This window comes from Vulpes vulpes, chromosome 1 (assembly GCF_048418805.1).
Source record: "Vulpes vulpes isolate BD-2025 chromosome 1, VulVul3, whole genome shotgun sequence".
Lineage (NCBI taxonomy): Eukaryota > Metazoa > Chordata > Mammalia > Carnivora > Canidae > Vulpes > Vulpes vulpes.
The window spans coordinates 71,991,208-72,013,970 of NC_132780.1; the positions used below are offsets into that span (position 1 = coordinate 71,991,208).

Consider the following 22,763-nt stretch of genomic DNA (forward strand, 5'->3'; position numbering starts at 1 on the left):
GTGATTGTCTTCACCTCGCTGTCCCCAGCACCTGGTGGCTCAGTGCCTGGCACAAGAGGTACTTAACAAACACTTGTGGCATGGACAGAACGGCTCCGAGGTTCAAGTCCATGTATCACACATCAAGAAAGAGGCTGAGCTGTTGGCTGACTTGCTAGTCCTCTGCAGTGATGGGGCCTAGCTCACACGCAGGGGAAAATTCAGAGGGTACATGTTGTAGTCTGCGTTCAAGTTCCATTTAAGATACATCATTCAGGTATTTTATGTATTTAGTGGAAATAAATGACTTTGGGTGAATCCCGATGACCAACTGGTGACCGTACTGGTAAACCTTCAGGAACGGCCATGCGCTTGGAAGCCAGGAAGAGATACTTGTGCAAGCAACGTGTTGACCAGGGACTGTCCCTACTGATTAATACTAGTCCCTAATTGTGTTTTCTGTCGGTGCCTGCAGAGTGGTCAGAGGCGAGAGCCACATAATCTCAGTGTATCTTCAAAGCAGAGACCATGTGGTGCTAGAAAGAACTGCTTTGAAGATGCACTGAGATCCAGTACATTCCAGTGGTCTCCCTTGTGTCAGCTCCACAGCCTCCGTGATGAAAAATGAGCAGAATCAGGACTTTCTAGCTTAGGTTTTTCTCCAACATGTCCACCTGCCAACTGATCAGATAAAAATGCTTAGTGTTGATGCTGGGTTTGTAGGATGGTTGGAACTGGTAGGGCATCCTGCTCAGTCACCTTCCCATGACGCCCTTGCCTCCTCTGACCCTTCCAGGTGGCTGGAGGTGCTGAAGGGGTTCATGGGGTGTTGGAGGGTTCATGGCATTGGATGTCTCTCTTGAACATTCATACACACACTCTCTCCTACACTCACACATACACACACACTCTCACATACACTTTCTACATAGTCTTTCTCCCACACAGTCTCTCTCACACACTCCCTCTTTCTCACATGCACTCATACATACTCACACTCTACATATACAACTCTCTCTCTCATGCACACTCACTTTCTCTCTCGCAAATCTCTCACACACATACCCACTCTTACACGCACACCTCACACACACACACACACTCAAAAGTTTCATAAACTTTTAACTGTAGAATGTGATATTATGTCAGCAACTCCCTACAACTACCAGAAATGGCCAGGTCCTTGCAGTTGTTGCTTCCTCACAGGAAGTTGAATTTCCTATGAACATTTTTGATTTTCCAGACATACTAATGTCTAGATGGGCCTGTGGTAAATCTAACTCATCAGTAAATCCTTTCAGATCTACCCTCAAAATAAATCCAGAATAAACGAAATTGATATTGTTTTTATACATTCTTTCCTGAAGAATTTCCTTTCTGTTACCACCCAAGCATGGAAACCTTTGCTTGGCCTGGGAGAGTCATGATACTGATGGCATATTGAGTTTCTTGGAGGACTGTAAGCATTTTTGAGTAGTAAGTTCCTAGTCTCTTGGTCTTAAATGAAGTCCTGTAAATCTCAGCACACTGCCCATCGAGGAGCACTGGAAGACCCAAAACCTTTCATTATTACCACATGCTAAAGCATGGCTTAGGAAATGGGTTGAATTGAAAGGGATGTTTACCCCCTGTGTTTACTCTGTGGTGGTAATAATAGCTAAATGTTATCGAACACCTGTTGTCAGATACTCATCTCGGCACCTTTGTATATATTTCCAGATGCTATCTAAATCTTTAGAGCAATACTTTGAGATAAGTCTTCCTTTCCTCATAATACAGCTGGGAAAATTGAGGCTTGGAAGGTTAAGTATCTAGACCAAAGTCACACAGCTGGGCAGTGGTAGAGCCTGATCAAAACCAGGACTGATTTCAAGGCTTCTCAAATCCTATTATCCCTGCCAAGGAAAGGAAATCAAGTAAAGTATCTTTGATTTGGAAGGCAAAAGTTTCTACCTGATTATTTAAAAACATTTCTTATATCAAATAAACACAGTTAACATCAAGGGCTAGGCCTAATGATAACATCCAGAACTTCAAAGTTGAAAGATATAATAATTCAACATAAAAGCAAATATCTCCTCTGTTCCTTTTGATCGTCATCACCAAATAGGCTGTTTTGATCCAGTCTTACTTATGTTCCAGAAGCAAATGGTTGAAATGTGCTGATGTCAACTACTTCTTAAAAGGGGCATTGTTAGAGGAACACTGCAAAATATTTTGTTGATAAAATACAGGAAAATCTAATAAAATAAAATAAAAAATCACTTCTGATTCAACCACTCAGCTGTTTTACTTTTTCCATGTAGTCATAATCAGCCTGTAGACTCAACTTTGGTTCCAGACCATTTAAAAATTTAGTATTGCATAATAAGCATTTCCCCAGCTATTAAACATTTGTAGGAAACAAACTTTAGTGGCTGTAAATTAAAGGGTGACAAACTTTATAACTGGTGAGATAGTGAATATTTTAGGCTTTGTGGACCATATCACCTCCATCACAACTATTCAGCTCAGCTGGTGCAGCATGAAAGCAGCCATAGGCAATGTATAACTGAAAGAGAGTGGCTGTGTTCCAATAAAACTTTATTTATAAAAACAGGTGGTGGAACTACTTTGACCCACAGGCTACAGTCACGGCTCTGTAGTATCACATTATGCACTGTACGTAAGGTCTGTCGTATATACCATAATTCATTGAGCTCTCTACCATGGGGCATTAGGTGATTTGCAGCGCTCTAACACAGTAGGACAGTGATGGAATGTAGACTCTCGAGCTCACCTCTTTGGTCTACACAAAGTTCCGTTTCCTCTTAGCAGCAGGTTATCAAAGGTCAACCACTAAGACCCACTTAGTGGGTCTGGTGGGATAGAGCTATTAATAGGAAATACCCCAGAGAGCACTTTCCCCACCAGACATACAGGATTGACCGCATGGAGCCACTCCCCTTCCTAGATCCAACAGGTTGCTACCTTACAGTATACAATCCCCTTCTTGGTTACAGAATAGATAATCTTTCAGAATCCCTCTGTGTTGCCACAAAGTATTTTTGGAATGAGTTCAGGAACATTTAGTTTTTGTCAATAGTCCTAACCTACTGAGAAGATAAGTTTAGTTCATTGGTGAGGATTTTCTATCTTGTTTTCATCTCTCAGGCCATGAGTAGCGAGTTAACTGAAGTGCGGATGCAGAGAGCATGAGAACATCCCTGCTGACGAGGTGGAGGCTGAGGGAAGGCAGACAGGGCCTCTCACGACCTGAAACCTGGCAGTGGACACACGCTGAATAGCTTTTAAATGGCTCCTCTGGGCAGAGTGGTGATTCCCAAGGCAATTTGGTTTTGTGTTCTGAGTGACAGGCACTTCCTTCTCATTGATGGCATGAGCAAGCACGAGTCAGGATAATTAGTTCATGCTTTTAGGATTTAAAGTGACCCCATGTTGAAAAGAAAAAAGCTGATTCTAGGAAAGGTTTTTACCCATAACGTGACTGACCCTCTGTCACAGGCTCTCGTCAGCTCAAGATGTACAGAAACTTTGATCCTGGGGCTTTGGCCTTGAAGGCATTCTGCTACCTCAGATGATAGCAAGTCTGTAGCCAGACGTCTCCTGGGTTGGCTCAGAGGCTCCAATGGCCTCAGCAGTTCTAGGTTATTGTCTCAGGGTCACAACGTGATGTCAAAGCCGTGGCACACTCAGCAGCCATGTTCAGGGCAGAAAAAGTAGCTGGGCCTCCTGGCCATCTCTCTCCTTGTCATGGAGCAGAATTTCCCAGAAGCCCCAGAATGCATGCACCATTGCAGACCTCTGAGCCACCTGAGCAGAACTGGGTCAGATGCCTGCACTAAGTGAAGGGGGTCCGGGAGACACCAGGCTGGGGTGACGTCACTCATGGTTACCCCCCCAGGGCCTGAGCATGTTGCCTTTGAAAGAGTGGAGGCTGTAAATGAAAGAGGAAGGGACAATGGCTGTTGGGTAGGCAGCCCTCGGTGTCTGGCCCCATGCCTCAGTGGGCATTCACATTCATCATGGACTTTGTCCTGCAGTAGGCAACCTGGCCAAAAGTCTCAGCTTCCCCAGCTATTAGCTGGTGATTTTGAGGAAGTTACTTAATATCTGTGTGCTTCAGTTTGATCATCTATAAAGTGGGGGGTATTCCTTTTGATTTCAAGTTGAAGAGAATTTCTGTAAATGCATAACCTGTGGCCTGCACGAAGCCCTCCCCTCCAGGGACAGCGAGTTCTTGGACCCACGGGGACTGGCCTGTAGGTCCCCGGGGAGCAGGCCCAGCTTTTATGGCTTGGTTCTCTTCTTCAAGAGAATTGCTTGTTGGGTCTGTGGGAATAACAAAAACAAAACCCATGGACATGGAGACACGTAAGCCCGAAAGGTGTCTGTGCTTTGTCTTTCCCACCGTGCGGGAAGATTATTATTGTTGTTGTTTGGCTTTTGGTGTTTTGTTTATTTGTTTGTTTTAATCTAAATTTCAGTTTGCCAACATATAGCATAACACTTAGTGCTCATCCCATCAAGTGCCCTCCTTAGTGTGTTGTTTTTAACATAAAGGGAGCAAGCAGCTGTTCATGTCTACACAGGTGGGTGGGGTGCTGCGGCCCTGCTCTTCCCCAAGCTACAGCTGCGTGGTTGTTGGCGACGTGATAGGCCTCCTAGGTTCAGGGCATAACGAGACAGTTGTTGCCAAGAGCCCTGCAGAGGCTGCCTGCCTGTCCAGGTCACTGGCCCTATCACCCATGCCGCCGATCAATGACAGCTATCTCAACAAGTACCTTGGCCAATTCCGAAATTAGGGTGGAAAAGAGAGAGGCCACTCACTAGATGAAAAGCAGGTTTTGTGTCTCTCCTGCCCCTTGCAGTGCCCTGGGTCCCTGGTCCTCTCCAGGCAGGTGCAGGCCAGGCGGCCTGGCACAGCGGTTTGGGGCCTGCATGGAGCAGCCCCAGGGGCTGGCCTGTCGGTGGGCCCCACTTTGCCACCCTCCAAGTCAGAGAACCCTCCAGACCCCATTTCCTACGCTGGGGAAGGAGAACTATGTCTGCCCTACTGGCAGAGCTAAGCGTGGCCGAGGATTGAGTGAGATCTACGGACAAAGTTTGGTGTCACAACTGAGTGACCGGCTTGGAAAATGACACGGGCATCCCAGAGATGCTGAAATGTGCCTCCCAGTCCCCATGTGCCCAGATGCCTGCCTGCCCCCACTGAGGGCCTCCCCCCTCCTCCTCGCCCCACGGACTTAGCACAACCTCGGCCTCCGGTTGACCAGTTTTGGAGGCTCCTGGGGTCAGTGGCTTCTTGCTTCCCTGAGCTCTGGAACCATCCCCTTAGGCCTTTGGAGAGCATATCTGTTCTTTTTCTAGTAACATCTCCAACAGCCATAAGAGAGGGCCAGTAAACCCTTTTCACAGACGCCCTGGGCCCCCTCCTCTGTTTCAGGGCTCCAAAGTCCTGGCCAAGAAGGAGCTGGCCTACGTCCCCATCATCGGCTGGATGTGGTACTTCACCGAGATGGTCTTCTGCACGCGCAAGTGGGAACAAGACCGCAAGACCGTCTCGAAGAGCTTGCTGCACCTCCGGGATTACCCTGAGAAGTATTTCGTACGTGAGACCCTGCGCAGCCACGCCCCCACCTGCACTTCCCCAGCCCCGGTGCACGCCCACGTGAGCAGCCTGGCACGCCTCATGCCTGGCCTGCCAACCTGCCCTGCCAACCTGCCCTGCTGTCACACACTACCCTATCCTTTCCTTTGAGCTGACTGGTGCAGAAATAAATCTTCAGAACACTCTTGTCACACTCACGCTCACTCTGGGTGCTCTTGTCACACACAGGATGATTGTGTCACAGACACACTCAGGATGCTCTTGTCACACACACATGCAGTCTATTGTCACACATTCAGATGCTCTTCTCATGTTCACATACATACTCGGGATGCTCTTGGCACATTCACATGCACGTATTCACACACAGACATACAGAGCCACACAGGCGCTCACTCCTCTACTATCCTTAGATGGTAAACTTGTCTCCAAGGCCCCTGTAGACATGGAGAGGAAGGCCAGCCTCTGGGCCCCGCTCTGAGGCCATGGGCAGGCGTAGCTGCCAGGCCATCCCTACTCTGGCCAGCAGGGCTCCTGTGGGGCCCTATGTGAGCGTGGTGTATGGGGGGGGACAGCATGCGACTCGAGTGGGACCAAGGGCCATGTGCGTGACAGCTGCCCCATTCCTTCCAGTTCCTGATTCACTGTGAGGGCACTCGGTTCACGGAGAAGAAGCACCAGATCAGCATGCAGGTGGCCCAAGCCAAGGGGCTGCCCAGCCTCAAGTACCACCTGCTGCCGCGCACCAAAGGCTTCGCCATCACCGTGAGGAGTTTGAGAAATGTAGGTAAGGAAGATCTCTGTACCCCTGCCCCCTGCAGCAAGGAGACCCACCCGCTCCCGGTCTGAATAGCTCTCCCCTGGCAGCGCTTCCCAGCTGACCGAGGCTGGTGGCTGGTAGCCAGGGGGGCAAGCGGGGGACAAAGGCTGGTTAGCTAGGATCCAGGCCACTGCCCGCCAGCACTCTCTCTCTCTATCTCTCTCTCTCTCTCTCTCTCTCTCTCCCCACACACACACACACACACACACACACACACACACACACGCGCACGCTGAGCAAACACTGCCCTCTGCTGCTCCGCCCCGGGACAGCAAGGCTGTGCTGACCTTGAGGCATCCCTGGGTTCCCACCTGGGGCCTCTCCTGGGTTCAGCCTGAGCCCACAATTGTCAGCCCAGGGTCTTGTGGTCATTCTGCTTTGCTTGGCACTTCTTGCCCATGTGTTGGCACCAGCTGCCTGCAGCTGATGAACCCTGTGGCCTTGCCGTCTGTGCCAGCTGACCGAGTCTGGAGCCCTGCATTCCGTGGGTGAGAACAGGAAAGCAGCTGCATTTATGAAGTCTCTTGTCAGGGACTCTGTCTCGCCTTAATCCTCGGCCCTTCGGTCCAGAAGCCCGGGCTTTGCCTCTCCTTCTCCTGGGCAGGCCTCCCTCCTCCCAAAGGCCCGCTTTTCTCGTCAGGACAGAGGAGGCCAGGTGGAGGCCTGAAGGAGGCTGGGAGGAGGCTGGCCCTGGGCTCTGGTGGGCGGGGAGGGGCGGAGCAGGAGGCAGCAGCGAGGTCACACCAATGTCCCCACGTTCCCCAGGGGCCAGGCAGCGCCCTGGCGGGAGGCGGGCAGCAAATCAGACAGCTTCTGTCCGCATGCAATTATTTTTCTTCGGGGGCCCCCAGGACACGTCTTCTCTCTCTCTTGTGAGCCGAAGGATCTGAGGGGCGGGTGAGGGGGTCTCCTGCTGCACTGCTGGACCCCCAGGCCACGTGTAAACCCTCCAGGGCCTCCCCTGGGCCGCAAGGCCCTAAGTGAGCCCGCGGGTAGCAGGCCTGCAGGGGGAGCCCAGGTCACAGGTGCGGGGGGGGGGGGGGGGGAGCACGCCCGAGGGGGGGCCCAGGCCGCAGGTGCTTCAGCAGGTGCGCCGAGCCCAGCCCCGCCCTCTATGCCCCACACCCGTTTCCCACCCACCCCCAACCGCCCGCAGGCTGACCCAGGTCACCTCCTGTCCAGGCATCACCCCACTAGTCCTCGGCCTCCCATGGGAGCCACACCACCAAGGGGCACCAGCTGTCCGTCTGCAGAGCTGTTGCCCTCAAGACTCACCCCCAAGGCTAGAACCTGCCTGTCCCCGAGCTCCCTGCGGTCCCTGTCCCTCCTGACCCCAGCACGGGGTGGAGGTCGCCCACCTGTTGCCCGTCCCTCCTCCCGCCCCCAGACCCCCCCCTCCCCAGACCGCATCTAGCATCCCGCACAGCACAGCAGGGTCGGAACAGCGGGGACTGACCTGAGCGCAGGCTGCTCCCTTCGTGGGCCTGTGACCCGGGGCGTGCCACCTCGCAGAGCTTCCACGGGGGCAGGGAGGGTTAAATGAGGACATCTGCAGAGGACTCAGCCTGGGCCTGGCACCTAATGTTGGAGGTTGCTGGGAGCCGCCTGCTGAGCCTGCTCGCCTCACCTTCGCCCCCTGGTGGGGGTGCCCCCCTTTCCAGAAGGCCCTGAGAGAGAGCCAGGCTGAACCCGCCAGGCAGGCTGTGCCCCCCTCCCCAGGGATAAGTGCCAGTACGCACAGGGCAATTCTGATTTGCCCCCAGTGCCAGCTCGTCACACACGGCATGGCCAGAGCGTGCTTGCCAGTCAAAGATACTTTTTTTTTTACTTCCAGCTTACGGATGAGGAGGTTGGGGCTTGGAGAGAATCTAAGGAATTCATTCTAAGTGGCTCCACTAGCTCACAGGGGTGGGGGCTCACACCCAGGCTGCCTGGTGGCAGGGGCTGTCGGGGCTCCCCCTGGTCTCAAGGCCTTTGCAGGCAGATGGATGTATGCTGGGCCCTTTTATCACTTAAAGACCCTTCTCTTGGGGTTGCTCCTATGGAAGAGGAGGGAATTGTGCAAATCATTAGTGTTTAGGCTGCCCTCTGAGGAACCCCGTGGCTGCCCCCCATTCCTTGATTAACCAAAGTAACCCTGCATCAGGCTCCTGTGTAAGAGCCAGTCTGAAGAAGGTTGGAAACCCACTAAAGCACACGAGCTCCGTGACCCCTTCTTGCTCTCGGACCCTATGACCCCCCCATGGCCACACCCCTCCAGCCTGAAGGCCTTTGACTCTCTCCGCCAGCCTCACTCTGCCATGGAGAGTGATACTTGCTCCCACCAGGGAGGACAGCCAGCCTCCAGTCCCAGGACAGAAAGGGGCAGTGGTCTAGGTGGCTGGGAATTGGGAGCTACCCCCAGGCACTCCTGTGAGCCAGCGGGAGAGACCCTCTCTCAGCCAAGACCAAGGAGCTGCCGGAGGGCCTCCTGCGGACCCCACAGGGCCGTCCAGCAGCAGGTAGAAGGAAATGCACAGAGGTTTTCTGACTGATTTTTGAATCTTGGTTCTTCATATTCCCTACCAGACCAAGATGACCCTCCTGTCATCCTCCCACCCACTTGATTAGTAGTCATTGCACATAGGCAAGCTCTCAGTGAAGTAGCAGGCTCACCATCTCCTGTCCCAGCGTGCCAGGCCCTGCGGGAGGTGCAGACTGGCCAGCTGAGCCAGCATGTGAGGAAGGCTTCGTGGGTCCCCTCTCCAGGGGAACGAGGTTTAGGGGGGCTGAGTGGCATGTCCCCAAGAAGGCCCCACAGGCACCAGGCTGACTTCAAAACTCGTGTTCTTTCTCCTGCCAAGTCCCATCATCCAGACACGGCAGGAATGGCACCTGTCCACACTCTGGATTCCTGTTCACCCACTGTCCGTTGACGCCCTCTGCATCCCTCCCCACCTCCACCCACTAAGCAGGTGTGGGACCCGGGCCAGGCCCTGGGGCTGCAGCAGTGGGTGCTGACATATGCAGCATGCTGACAGGTTAACTCACCACTCAGTAGATGCATTAACATCACACATTCTTCTTTGCTCCTCAGCCATGTTTCAACTGACTCTGGTTCAATTCCCTAAGATGTCTCCAGCACCTTATTCTAGTTTGGGAGCTATCTTATTTTTTAGGGGGAGAAATGCTCGTAAAATGGTTATACTGCCATAAATGTAGACACATCCTTAGGATTTAGACGGGCTGATCTTATTACTGATGTCTTCTAAACAGTGGTACTCATTTTAGTACTTCTAGATGGGACACTGCAGTATTGCTTTAAGCTGTCCTGACCACAGTGATAACTCCGTCTCGGTTACTAAGTCATAGAATGCTTTTCTAATTACAAAAGGTGATGAGAAGGGTTTGATGGAAGCAGGTAGGGTATTTGGACAATATAGAAAAGCATGAAGAAGAACCCAGTAATCCCACCCTCCCGAGATAACCAGCCAGCAAATTTCATTATTGTTTTCCAATGTGTGTATCTACAAAACAAATTGGGTTCACATGCTATATACTGCTTTGTATTTGTTTTATTTTTTTATAGTTTCAGCTGTATATGACTGTACACTCAATTTCAGAAATAATGAAAATCCAACACTGTTGGGAGTCCTAAATGGGAAGAAATATCACGCAGATTTATATGTCAGGTAAGTTGGTATCATTTCCTTTCCAAAAGAGAGTGTGCCCATCAAAGTAAATAGATCACAAATGGCTTACAGACCTCTTTCCAGGGCAGTCTTTACTATTTTCTTGTCTGCAACCTGTAATGAAACGAACTTCATTGTCTGTATATTAGGAGCTTGAGACACACAGCGCGAATGTCGATGATCAGTAGAAGGTTCCTTTCTTCTCAGCTGCTTTGATTCTCTCTGAACAATTCATACTCATCACAGAGTCAGGTTGGGCAGATGGAAAAGAGTATTTTAGAGTCATTTTGAGACTGAGTGTGAAGAGATTACTTTACTGACCCCTTTTCTTGGAGGACGTGTCTGCTACAAACAGATACACACAGAGAAGAACACGTATAATTTGTAGGGAGGTCTAGAATCAAATGGAGAACATTTTAGCAGTGTCTTACTTATGTGTTACATTCCAAGATATAACGATTTTATTGAAAACATGTCACAAGATATTAGGCAAAGCAGTTCTCTTGGCCTGTTTATCACCTTACACCCTGGTCTTCTGCAATGCCATCAAGATGAATGGGGAAAAAATGGAAAGATGCCATAGACTGCAAAATACAGCAGGGACTCACACATAGAAGCCAGTGTGACAGGGCTAAGTCATGGCCCTGGGTTCTTATGCACTAGGATGTCTTCCCAGAAGGCTAACCCAGATGATCTGACATGCCCGCTGTTGGAGAACTAGCTAAGTGTTCTACAACATTTTGATGACTTTTGAAAAGACCTTACAGATGCCAAAGTCTAACACACGATGTAAATTCGGTGGCTGATCATCACCACGAGGCTGCAAGAAAAGCTCAGACCTTCCAGGAGAGATGTTCTGGTGGCCTGACAGCCTGAATTAACCAGCTTTCTTGGTGGAAATGACTCTGTCTCCCCCCTAATAAGTAGAAAGAAGCATCCTATTTATTATGTTTGCTCCTGCCACAGTTAGCAGTCTACCTGCCTACACAGTTTAAGGCTTATGAGGGCAGGACCACCGACCTTCCTGAGGGAGGCCTTCTCCCAGAGGTAAAGGAGGCTTTGTCCCCTGGGCCCTATAGACACCTGGCAGGGGCTCTGCTGAGTGGCCAGCTGGGCTCCAGGTATTTGGGGACACATTGAGCTGTGCAAGATTATGGGACCTCCACTAGGGTCGCCTCTCGGATAACAGCAACTCTCTGGAGCACGTGGAGGAATGAGGGCGTTAAGAGCTGAAACCATACCAGGTGGGCCCTCCAGGGCAGGTACATGACAGTGTCTCTCTCCAGCCCCCTCCTGCAAACACACACACACCCCCTCCTGGTGCAGGTGCACCTTCTAAATGGGACAGGCTGTCTCGGGTTTTACCTCAATACGAAGCATTAAAACAGGAAGGCAGGGCTGTCAAGTAAGTTATTGAAAAGAACAAAACTGCCTCAACTCCTCCTCTCCAAATAAATAGTATGCAGGCTTTCTAACCTTTTTCAAGAAACACACGTGGAGCTCTGGTTTCCAAACCCGAGGAAGCCAGGATGCGTGAAGGAGTCGGGTATTCGTGGGAGCAAGTGTAGGAGTTTACACGGTAATTTTTCCATCGTGTGAAAACTTACCCTGTACAATGCCGCCTCTGTCAGAAGACGAAATCCCACATTCTCTTAACAGGCTATGGTGTGACGGATAAGCTCTAAAAATGTACCTTGTTACTGAGCTAGTCCTAAGCCAGAGAGGGGAGTGAAGCCACTGTGGTAGTCTTGGGGGATGCACAAAACCGGATACGAATAAATATGCCCCAAAGTCACAAAACCCAGCAACCTGAGAACAAACAGAACTAGATACACAATAGAATAATAGAAGGTGTGGCCCAGTGGCTTCCTGCCTGCCCAGGGAGGCTGTGTGCAAGGGGCTGAGCCTCCAGCACCTGCCTGCACCAGCCCCAGGGCCACACTGGAACTTCCCCCACCTCTGGTGAGCAAAGAGCCTTGGGGCCTGGCCAAAGTCCCCTGCTTTCTCCATGTTCCCCAGAATACACGTCCTTCTATTTGTCGAAACCTTTGCAGCAGGTCTGCCTCCACATGGGCCAAGAGGCCAGGGGAGTCACTGGATGGGAGACACTACCCCATTGTGTTAAGTCATTACCTGGGCGAGAGAAGCACTAGTATAGTATTACCTGTATGTAGATTCTGTGTATATTGGATTATAACAGTTGGAAAATGGGTCAAGACTGCTCTCTCTTGAAGAGGCCAACACCCAGTTCCATGAGGTAGGGAGGGAGGACAGAGAGGCAGGCATCTCTTGCTGATGGTGCCCTTGTCAGAGTCACTGAACCTGCCATAGGTCATTCCTTTGGGGACCAGGACGGTATCTGGGCCGGGGTCTCCCCACTATGGCTGTGAATATCCCTGTCAGTTGAGCTGCCCTTTGCACATCCACATGGCCTAGACTCCCTGGACAAAATCCAGAGATGTCAAGCATTGTTACTTTGAAAGCACGGTTGGGGCATGTGGCGCTGGCCCCCTCCCTGCTAGCTGCTCTCTGCTTTGCAGGCGGATCCCTCTAGAAGAAGTCCCAGAAGATGAGGACGAGTGTTCAGCTTGGCTCCACAAGCTCTATCAGGAGAAGGTCAGTGCAGCGTGTGGTCCTGCAAGACCCAAGGACCGGTTTCCAGGAGTAGCTCTGGGTGCACCATGGGAGCCTCTTGGGAATTGATTGTGGTGACAAGCTTATCTCCATCCGTGTGTAACCCCAGGCCTCAGTTAATGACCACCCCAGGGCTGACTCTCCTTGGCAATGGGAAGAGAATGTAGCAAAATATGTTCTAAGGGGGCTTCACAGGAAGCATGTTGGGTGCAGTGGGCAGGGAGTGATGGCTCCCAAAGGGCTGTGTCTACTTTCCTGCTTCTGGTTCTTTCAGGGGAGATGGGGGTGGAGTGTTCTTTCAGCAACGTGTATGATCACGATGCTTCTGGCCCCACACTGGCTGCCTGTGTGGCCTCAACAGCACAAGCAAGAGCAAGATGGCGTCTTGTAGGATTCCCCCATCTGGCCTGTGTCCCAGCTCCTGAGCTGTCCCCACGCCCCTCCGCCTGCCACATACACCTCCCCCACATACACCTCCTTTCCTTCCTCTGAACAGGGCCTTTACTTTTCATTGGCTTCTCTCCCCTGAGACACAGGCTAGGGGCAGAGGGCATCAGATCATTCCTGCCCTAACTGCTTGATCTCATAAAGGAGAGAAGGTTGGCTTCCACCCAGTGAAGGCGTTGGTATGACCCAGTCTCACCGCCCATGAAGACTTATTTCTGCTTCAGCATACATAACCAGCCTATGACCTAGAATCCAGTACATTAAGTAGGAAAGTTCATTGAACCTGTTGCCAGGTTCTCTAAATAGAGACTGGGGGCACGTGCCCTCTGTTCCTCCTCATCCCCGTAGGGAAGATAATCGCACAGAACTTTATGGGCCATCCACTCCAGGTAAATAAGAATTTTAATCCTTCCTTTGAGAATGTGTTTTGGCCCCAAAGACTTCCAGATTACCACCATGCCATTAAGTCGAGCCTTCCAAAGATGCTCAGTTTGGGGGATCAAGAGCCTGGTACTCTCTCAGCATGAAGTCGCTTTTATGTTCCCAAGGAAGTGACTTTGTGATGCTTCCTTTACAAGCCCATTCGCAGAATTTGCCATTTGGGGTTCCTTTTTTTTTTTTTTTAAGATTTTATTTATTCATGAGAGACACACAGAGAAAGAGCGAGAGAGAGAGAGAGAGAGAGAGAGAGAGAGAGAGAGAGGGGCAGAGACATAGGCAGAGGGAGAAGCAGGCTCCATGCAGGGAGCCCAATGTGGGACTCGATCCTGGGTCTCCAGGATCATGCCCTGGGCCGAAGGCAGTGCTAAACCCCTGAGCCACCGGGGCTGCCCTGGGGGTCTTTTCAGAACGGGCTATAGGGTTAGGCATCTCATCTCCTCTTCTAAACAGAACTCAGGCCTACCTGTCCCAGAGTGGGGACCGAGCGGCCTCAGAGATTCACCCCGCAGGTTGGAGGGGGCCCTAGAGACTCCGATTTCTAGGAGGCCCCCTCTGACACGTGGCCAGCAGGCTCTGCTCAAACACGCACTGCAGGTGCTTTTAAGCAGGGCTCCCAGGTACCAGCTCCTGGGCCGCCGCAGGCCTGGGCCTGACAGAAACACACACAGTCTATGTTCCTTTCCTCCAGTTTCATGCACGAGGCAGCATTCTCCTTGTGCTGTTTTCTGGTTTAATCATCTGGGCAGTATAAAAAAGGTCACTGTTAGCAAGAAGAAACATGTGCTAAGAAAAGGCCTCAGAAAGGAATCCTTTGTAGAGAGAACCACACAAACAAATCTAACCAGTGTGGGCCCCGAAACCCAGCAAAGCAAAGGAGATTTTTCTCCATCAGCAGGACATTGGTGGCCATGAAATAAGCCGAACCACTTGGGCATTCAGCAAAGAGGTACCTTTTCTTCTTTTAAAATTTATTTTTTAGAAAGATTTTACTTATTTATGAGAGACACAGAGAGAGGCAGAGACATAGGCAAAGGGAGAAGCAGGCTCCCTGCAGGGAAACTGATGCGTGACTTGATCCCAGGATCCCGGGATTATGCCCTGGGCTGAAGGCAGATGCTCAATCACTGAATCACTGAGCCACTCAGGCGCCCCTCCTTTTTTAAGAACAAAAAGATTTTGTTCGTTTATTTCAGGGAGAGAGAAAGAGAGAGAGAGAGAGAGAGAGAGAGAGAGAACAAGCAGGAGGAGAGGCAGAGAGAGAGAGGGAGAAGCAGGCTCCCCACTGAGCAAGGAGCCCCACGCAGGACTCAATCCCAGGACCCGTGGAACATGACTTGAGCCCATGGCAGATGCCCTAGCCACTCAAGTGCTGCCCCTAAATTGCACCTGTCCTCTTGATGAAGTCTCTCCGGAGGTTTTTCTCTAAACTCTGTATGTATTAAAATGATAGCGTTCAGTCTGGAAGAGGTTCTCGAAACCATCATCCAGTTCAAAGCCCTTATGCTAGTGATGAGGAAACTCGGGTCCAGAGAATGACATCGTGTGCCCATCTTCCAGCCAGGTGGCGGAGGGCCAGGTCCTTTCTCTGTCCCGAGGGTGTTGTGAGCAGACCTCTGAGGCTGGCCTTGTCCCTGGAGGGACAACCACTGAGCAGTAGGCAGGAAGTGGTCAGTGGTGCCTCCAGGGGGCAGTGTGGACAGGTGTGAAGGAACCACTGTATCCTGTCCTTTGGCTGGGTCTGGGGCTTCATGTGCTAGAAATCCTGCTGCCCCGCCAAGCTTGCCCAAGTGCTTCTGTTTTAATGGTCATCTGTCAGGTTTATGGTGTTGAAAGTCAATTCTGTTGACTTTGAGCTTGGGACTTTAGGGCAGCAGTTCTCTGGCTTTGCTTTCACGGACAGGTGTCTGCAAAACGTGGGAGGGGGTGGTGGGCAGCCAAGCAGGCAGGTGCTGATGTTTCTTTCTGTTCAAGAAGAGATGTAAGGAGAAATCCACTATCTACCACAGTCATTTTAACACTCAGATAGGAAGGGCATCGTGTCTTGAAATGAGGTCTTCATTTAAGGGGAACGCATTTAGCATTTAGGAAATAAATGCACAGTGTTTATTGTGTGTCAGTATCCAGTACCGCTGCTGGCTGTGGGGCATGGGCTTTGAGAACCATCCATACCTCACGTGATCTCTTTGGGGACAATAGCAGCTCCCAAATCACTTTTCCCCAGAGCTGTCGTGGCCACTCCATCATACAGTTTAAACGAATTCTAACTTTTCTCTTCTGACAGAAATTACTTCCTTCCCCGGCTTGCAGTGTGAAGTCGGCTAAAGGGATGAGGGATTAGCCAGTAACGGTGCAGATTGAAAAGCGGGTGCAGGATGCAGCATTCGAGCCGTCCCGTGGGTGTGTAGGGTTCCCAGGGCCACGGCTGGGGGCTGCTCTGTGTGCGGTGCAGAGGCCTGCGGGAAACTCTTCATGCCCAAGAAGTAAGGGTTTTCCAAGCCGGCGATGGCGGCAGGATCTCTGGCTTGGCCCCGTGCTACAGTGCTTTGCAAACAACATACTCCTGGCCTGAGTTCTGCCTGCGTGTCAAGACATTTTATTTTGCTGAGCCAAAAGTTGTGAAAACTCAGCCGGTCCAGCTGTTTGTGGACGGCCCGGCCTTCGGTGCCACCTCTCCAGGCTTTGGTTGTGCGCTCAGGGGATTTGCCCTTTGTTGGGAGCATCTCCTCCTCCTTTAGACTTTTGGGGTGATATTTCTTTCTGGAAACAAACCAACTCCCCTTTCACTAAATACACTTCCCAATTTCAACTTATCCTGTGCCGTGGGACGCTAACACCCGGAAACAAAAAAAATGGAAGCATCATTAACCAAGGCTGTTTCCCTGTGGGGTGGACTTGATTACAAAAGAGGTAGTACAACCAAGAGAGGCCACGACCATTCTGATGCTGGAGCTGACATGTGGCCCCAGCCAGATGCTCCTGTGTCCTACCCTGCAGGGTCACAGAGCCACAGCGATGTCACTTTGGAGCCCAGCAAGGGTTACTGCAGCAGCCATGTCATGGAGGCAAAGGGGGGGTGCAGTGAGGGGCTGTGGGGAGAGATTGAGTCTTCTAAACAAAACAGAAAAAGAAAACTCTGGAGAGAATTAGTTCCTTAGAAAAGGGAGTGCTTTTTCCTCTTGCTAGAAGTACAAATAGCTTTTGGCTTAGCGAGTGTCTTTCTGGCACAAGACGATAAAGCAGCATCAGTTCCCTGCAGAAACTTTGCAACAGACAAGGACTAACAAGACTATTAAGGCAAAGAATTAAAAAAAAAACCAAAACTGCCCATTTTTAAAATGGGGGAGTTTTATGGTTTATAAATGACACAAAGCTTTTTTTTTTTTTTTTAAGGCACTAAAGTATCCCCTTCTGTCTCAGTCCAATCAGGCTTCTGTAGCAAAGTGCCAGGGAGCAGGTGGCTTATAACCAGCAGGCATGTCCCTCTCACAGCTCAGGAGGCCAGGTGACCAGGAGCCTGAGAGCAGGGCCAGTGCGGCTGGATTCTGGCCATGTTCCCCCTGGGGCTGCCGTGTCTCACGTAGTGGATGGGCACGGAGGCTCTCTAGGATCCCTGTGATAAGGGTGCTACTCTCCCAAGCATGAGGGCTCCATCCTCCACAAGGCCCCACCTCCCAAGACCACCACACTGGGATTAGGCTTCCAGGTGGAGATTCGTGGGGGGGTGGGGGGGGGGGCACAAACATTCAGTTTGTAGCAACCCCCTTGCCCAGTTATTGGGCTCTGTTGGCCCCCACCTGGGATGGGGAAAATCACCCAATGGCAGGGAGGTAATATGGGAGGACTTGGCAGACTTAGGGGCCCTCTTGCTGGCCATCAGACAGGTCGCTGTCCCCCCTCCCGAGAGGTCTTCCTGGAGGGTGGGAGCACTCGGCACATGAATCGATTGTCCTGAAATTGCTTGATTATTTTGTCCAAGAGCAGAGATGCAGGAGGAGAATCTGGACCAAGGAAGGGGCTCTGGGGAAGGGGTCCAAGGCTCTCCTTCCAGAATGGCCTGTTTGTGGACTCATCTTAATAATGACCCTAAGTGGGGTGCCTGCGGGGCTCAGTCGGTGGAGCATCTGCCTTCAGCTCAGGTCATGATCCTGGGGTTCTGGAATCGAGTCCCGAGTCGGGCTCCCTGCACAGCGGAGAGCCTGCTTCTCCTCCTCCCCTTGCTCATACTCTCTCAGGGGTTAAATGAAATCTTAAAAAAAAAAAAAAATGACCCTAAGTGGTCAAAAAAGCATATCACTCAGTCCATCCTGATTGGGGAAAACAGAGAAGTGTGGTCTATTTTAGAGATTTCTCTCTCAGGTTGTTTAGAAATGGGCAAACCTGCCCCACCCCATGTCTGCCAGTTGCCGGCCCTCATGCCCACATGGTTCCTGGGGGATGGTGTCGGTGTCCTGGTGCCAGTCTCTCTGTCCTCATAGCCTGTCACCCAGCCCACCACCCGGCACCTGCTGTGTGTGTGTGTGTGGGTCTCCTGGCCCCGCAGCATCACTCACTCCCTGGGGGCTCCCTGGTGCTTCCTGTGCCCAAGACCCCCTGCAGGCTCCTCAGTGACACACACACACATTGGGGACAGGCAGTCTCCTTTATCCGCGGTCTTAGCCATGGCCAGTGGCAGTCCAGAAGCAGGGGAGCCTTCTGACGCACCGCCAGATCAGTAGTAGCCACACAGCATCTAGACCATTCCCCGCACTTCATCTCACCCCGTCCCCAGGAGGGACACCATGTTCGCATTACCTGGATAACAGTATTTTGTTGCAATTGCTCCATTTTGTTACTGTACCTTATCTAAAAATGAGACTATCACAAGCGTGTAGGTACAGGGTAGATACAGGGTGGTGGATACAGGGCCCGGTGCTGTCTCTGGAGCCCGCGGAAAAGGGTGGATGCCTGTGGTCTCGGGTCGGGCACCAGATGAGAATCTGCTCCTACTTGTCCAACAGGAGACTCTTGACCATCTGGCTGTCTCGACAGTCACTTATCAGAGCTGCTAGATCCTGAGGAAGGAAGGAGGTGTAAGGGCAGTGCAGCTGGAGGCTGGCCTGGGCTGGGCAGTGAGCCCTCCTTTGCTGGTGTCCTCCGCAGGTGCCTCACTTCCTGTGAGCAGCCCCACAGCCCCTCCTCCTGGTGCAACTTCAGTACACTGGCCTTATGCTATCGGGACAGTCATAGGTTAGGCGCAAGAGGGCAAGCTCATGGCTCTGCCTGAGGCTCACGGTTCTAGTCTGTTCTGTTCACTGAGGGCAGGTGTGTGTTGTCTCAGTTCATTCTCCACTGGCCTGTTCTGGGTGGCAGTGCTGCCTTTCTTGCCAACCAGGAGCCTGGCTGCCTGACCAGAGGCAGGTAAGTACTAAGGACTAGGATGGACCCTGGGCTGGCCTGGCACCAAAGCTCAAGCTCCTATGCCTGCCTGGGCTAGTGACAGAGCTGTGATGGTCCTGCCTCTATGGGAAGGGGACAGCCAAGTTCAGTATTGGTAAGACATATCAGGTGCCTGCAAGATACCTGTTGGGGTGATGCTGCAGCCCTTCCCCTCCTTCCCCCTAGTTCTGCTGGGCTCACAGGGACCCCAGGTGCTCTGAACTACCCTCAGAAGCAGAGTCTTGGGAAGGGCCTGCAGGAGCTTGGTGTCATGCATGAGGAAAGTACTTCAGAGCCACTTCTCTGTCCCCAGGATGCCTTCCAGGAGGAGTACTACAGGACGGGCACCTTCCCAGAGACACCCATGGTGCCGCCCCGGCGGCCCTGGACGCTCATCAACTGGTTGTTCTGGGCCTCCCTACTGCTCTACCCTTTCTTCCGGTTCCTCATCAACATGATCAGCAGCGGGTCTTCCCTAACCCTGGCCAGCTTTGTCCTTGTCTTCTTTGTGGGTAAGTAAAGAGCAAGAAGCGTGAAAGCCTGCCCTACCCGTGCTACTGTGAGGAGCATCTGACAGGAAGACAGGTGGAGGCAGAAGTGGGGGTGGATTCAACCCAGGTGCTGCAGCATCTGTGAACAGAAGGCACAGGATGGACAGGGAAAACTAGACGCCAGGACTCACATTCAAATACACCCAGAATCCCAGGCCTGGAGGAATTCACATACAGTTGCTTTCTGCCTGGCGAGGGAGCAGCCACCGGAACTCCTCCCAGAGCAGAAGCTCCGCAGACAGCTCTGTTCATTGTAATTATTTCTCCTTCTCCCCAGGAAAAGCATTTCCTGGAGCCCAACAGCATCTGACAAAGGCTCTTGCCCATTCAAAGCAGGTCCAGGACCCTTTGGGGAAGTGCGTGTGCTTCTTGAACTTGGTTGCCACATGCGCTGACATCGAATAGAGAGATTTGGGAGCAGTTTTTCATTAATCCATACTGGCTTCATGGACCAGTAGTTTCAAATGACTGTGATTTCGTCATTGCACCAAGGTTCCCTGCACACTGCCACTTGTATCTGAAGTGGGGCGGCCAGATGCCACAACATCTGTTTCTTGCTCTATGAACAGGGGAGCCAGAGGGAAATTTGGTAGGATTCCCTGGGAGAGGCAGCCCCATTTCACTGCCAGCTCCTCTGGAGTCTGAGGAGGAAGGCATCCTCCTTTGAGACTTTGGAAAACTCAGGCAGAGTGTACCTTGCGTTTCTGAGACCAAGGAGACATGGCACGGAGTCAAAGCATGCAGTGATCTGTGTGCTTGTTTCAAATGGACATAGCTCAGTTATCCCTACAAAAGATATAGGGGCTGAATGAATGCTCAAAACAATAAATTGTGGCCACCTACACATGTCATGACACAGAAAACCTATCTCCTTCTTTTGGATCAAGCCAACCAATTCTAGACTGTTTGCAATAGGCAAACTGGCCGCTGTTCCTAGAATAGACTCTACTGTAGTCTCTTTTTAAAGTGAACGGTTTATTTTAATGCTGGACATTAAAATAATATCTGCTTTGTGCAGAAAAAAAGAAGAGGGTAAAGGAGAAAACCCATTTCTAATGATTTAACTCCCCAAACAGGCCAGAGGACCCCCACTCCCACCCTGGCTGCTGTGTGCTGGCCAGGTGTCCAGGAGCTGTGGTCATCAGGGTGCCCAGAGGGTGGGAGGCAGGCTAAGCCTGTCTGTCTTCAGGAAGGCAGACATACAGACCAGTGCCCTGGGGAGAACAGGGCTCCTTGGTGATGAATATGTGGAGTGTCAAAACAAGGGCTGACCACTCTCTCCCCAGGAGATGGGGTCTCCAGGAGCTCTGGAGGAGCTGACTGCTCTGAGCTCCCCGACCCTTGCCCCATAGACCAGTGCATCAGCTGCCAGCTCAGGCCTCACTACACTCTGTCCAGGATTTCTCTGTTTGTGTCTCATTCCCCTTACCAGGCCTGTGAGCAATGTCTCTCTGCAGTATCATCATCCCCACTGCATGGTGGTTCTAATATTGGGCAGGTCCTCCTTAGAACTGGCCATTTGTAACTGACCCATGAGATACACAGGCCTTGTCGGGCTGGGCTGCGCGGGCCCCATGTCAGGCAGTTCCATGTGTGTGACAGTTCACAGAGCACGATGCTAATAATGCTTTTAAACGTGTGTCGTGACTTGGAGACTTCAGATTATCACCCATCTATGCATTCTGAAATGTGTATTATAAACAGACTATGTGCAGGCCCTGTGTTTGGTGCCATTCTCTTTGCCCTGAAGGAGCTCACCCAGTCTGCTCTCTTCAAGAGAGCAGCTTCAGCTGCACTATGTGAACTCGGCCCTATTTTCAGCTTCCTGGGGGCTCAGCTGGGCTCTCATGAGGGTCCCTTCTGTTCTCTCTTTAGGCCGATCCCACTTGGAGAAAAGGCCTTCAGAGGAGGCAGAGGTTTTTCTCATTCAGCTGCTCTAAAACTTGTACCAAGAGCAGAATTGGGCACAAAATAGACATTTGAGCTCTTGCACTCTCCAGGCTCCAAGCTTTGCTCAAGGGTGTTTTGTCTTTGCCGTGGGGGCCAGTATGGGAAGCATTCTGTAAGCCTTATGTACAGTAGAGCATGGCTTAGCAAATTTGAAAGGTTGAAGGATTAAAACCCACCAGCAGGACAACCCTGCTGTGTTTTAATGTCACGGAGTCTGATGCCCGTGCTCAAGGATCACTGTGACAGGATTATGCAATGGGCCCCAAGTTGGCGAGTGAGATCTCAGCTGATGCTTGAGGTCTGCAGACCGCTGACCTCTCAGCATTCTCCCCGGCAAATCACCCTGGAGCCCCCATGGGCTCTACCTAACTCCCTGCACTTACCATTTCTGCAGCTTCTATGGGAGTTCGATGGATGATTGGCGTGACAGAAATCGACAAAGGCTCTGCCTATGGCAACATCGACAGCAAGCAGAAACGGAGCGACTGACCCAACACACTAGCGCCCAGAGGGGACCTTGGGGACTGGTGGACGCTGCCTGTCATCCATAGTGGGACCCAGGGAGGAAGCGGGGTGAGCCCCTGCTGGGAAGGCAGGGAGTTTGGTCTCAATGCCAGATGGGGAGGAAGATGTTCTTAAATCTTTTTTTCCCCATAATGCTTTAGTGGGTTTTGATTTTCTTTTCGTGTGAGTGTGTGTGTGAGTGTGTATGTGTGTGTCAGGGAAAGAATACCTATGTGAGAATAACGTGCAGTTGAGTGCCAGCCTTATTTTGTGATCATTCAGAGGGGATCTGAGGCACAGGGGGAGGGCAGGGACGGGGAATAGAGGATTCCCCTTCATTCTTTGGTGCTGAGTCTTCTGTATTGGATTGCAAGAGATTGAAAGGCGCTTAGGTAAGATGACTAAATTATGCCTCCAAAAACAATTAAAGTGTTTGGCTCCCTGTGCTATGTGTTTACACGGACTGCTCCATCTTCCCATTCCGCCCTCTGCTGTTGGAGTGTTCTGGATGGCAGTGACCCAGCAGCGCTGCAAGGAGGGGGTGGGGTGGGCTCAGTACGCCAGGGGCAGCTGGATGGGGCCCTCCTGGCAGCAGACACAGGTGCAGGAGCCTGGCGGGGTGTGCTCAAGGGGTACGGCATGTGCTGGGGGATGAGCCGAGCCTGTCTGTTGGACACAGCGAGAGCCCCTGTAAGGGATCTTTGGTTTTCCCAATCTGCCTGCAATGGAGTCTCCCTGGC

At 51.6% G+C, this 22,763-nt stretch overlaps 1 protein-coding gene across 3 annotated transcripts in view; it reads left to right on the forward strand.

The window, feature by feature from the left end:
* The window catches only part of AGPAT4 (1-acylglycerol-3-phosphate O-acyltransferase 4), a 126,938-nt gene extending 104,468 nt beyond the window's left edge, over positions 1 to 22,470 (forward strand). For all 3 annotated transcript variants that reach the window (XM_026015917.2, XM_026015914.2, XM_026015915.2), the window contains exons 4-9: positions 5,426 to 5,587; positions 6,224 to 6,377; positions 9,979 to 10,081; positions 12,622 to 12,697; positions 19,332 to 19,530; positions 21,914 to 22,470. In XM_026015917.2, the coding sequence (XP_025871702.1) occupies positions 5,426 to 5,587; positions 6,224 to 6,377; positions 9,979 to 10,081; positions 12,622 to 12,697; positions 19,332 to 19,530; positions 21,914 to 22,008 (789 nt within the window). In that variant the 3' untranslated portion in view covers positions 22,009 to 22,470. The remainder of the gene's footprint in view (positions 1 to 5,425; positions 5,588 to 6,223; positions 6,378 to 9,978; positions 10,082 to 12,621; positions 12,698 to 19,331; positions 19,531 to 21,913) is intronic.
* Positions 22,471 to 22,763: the final 293 nt, after the last annotated feature.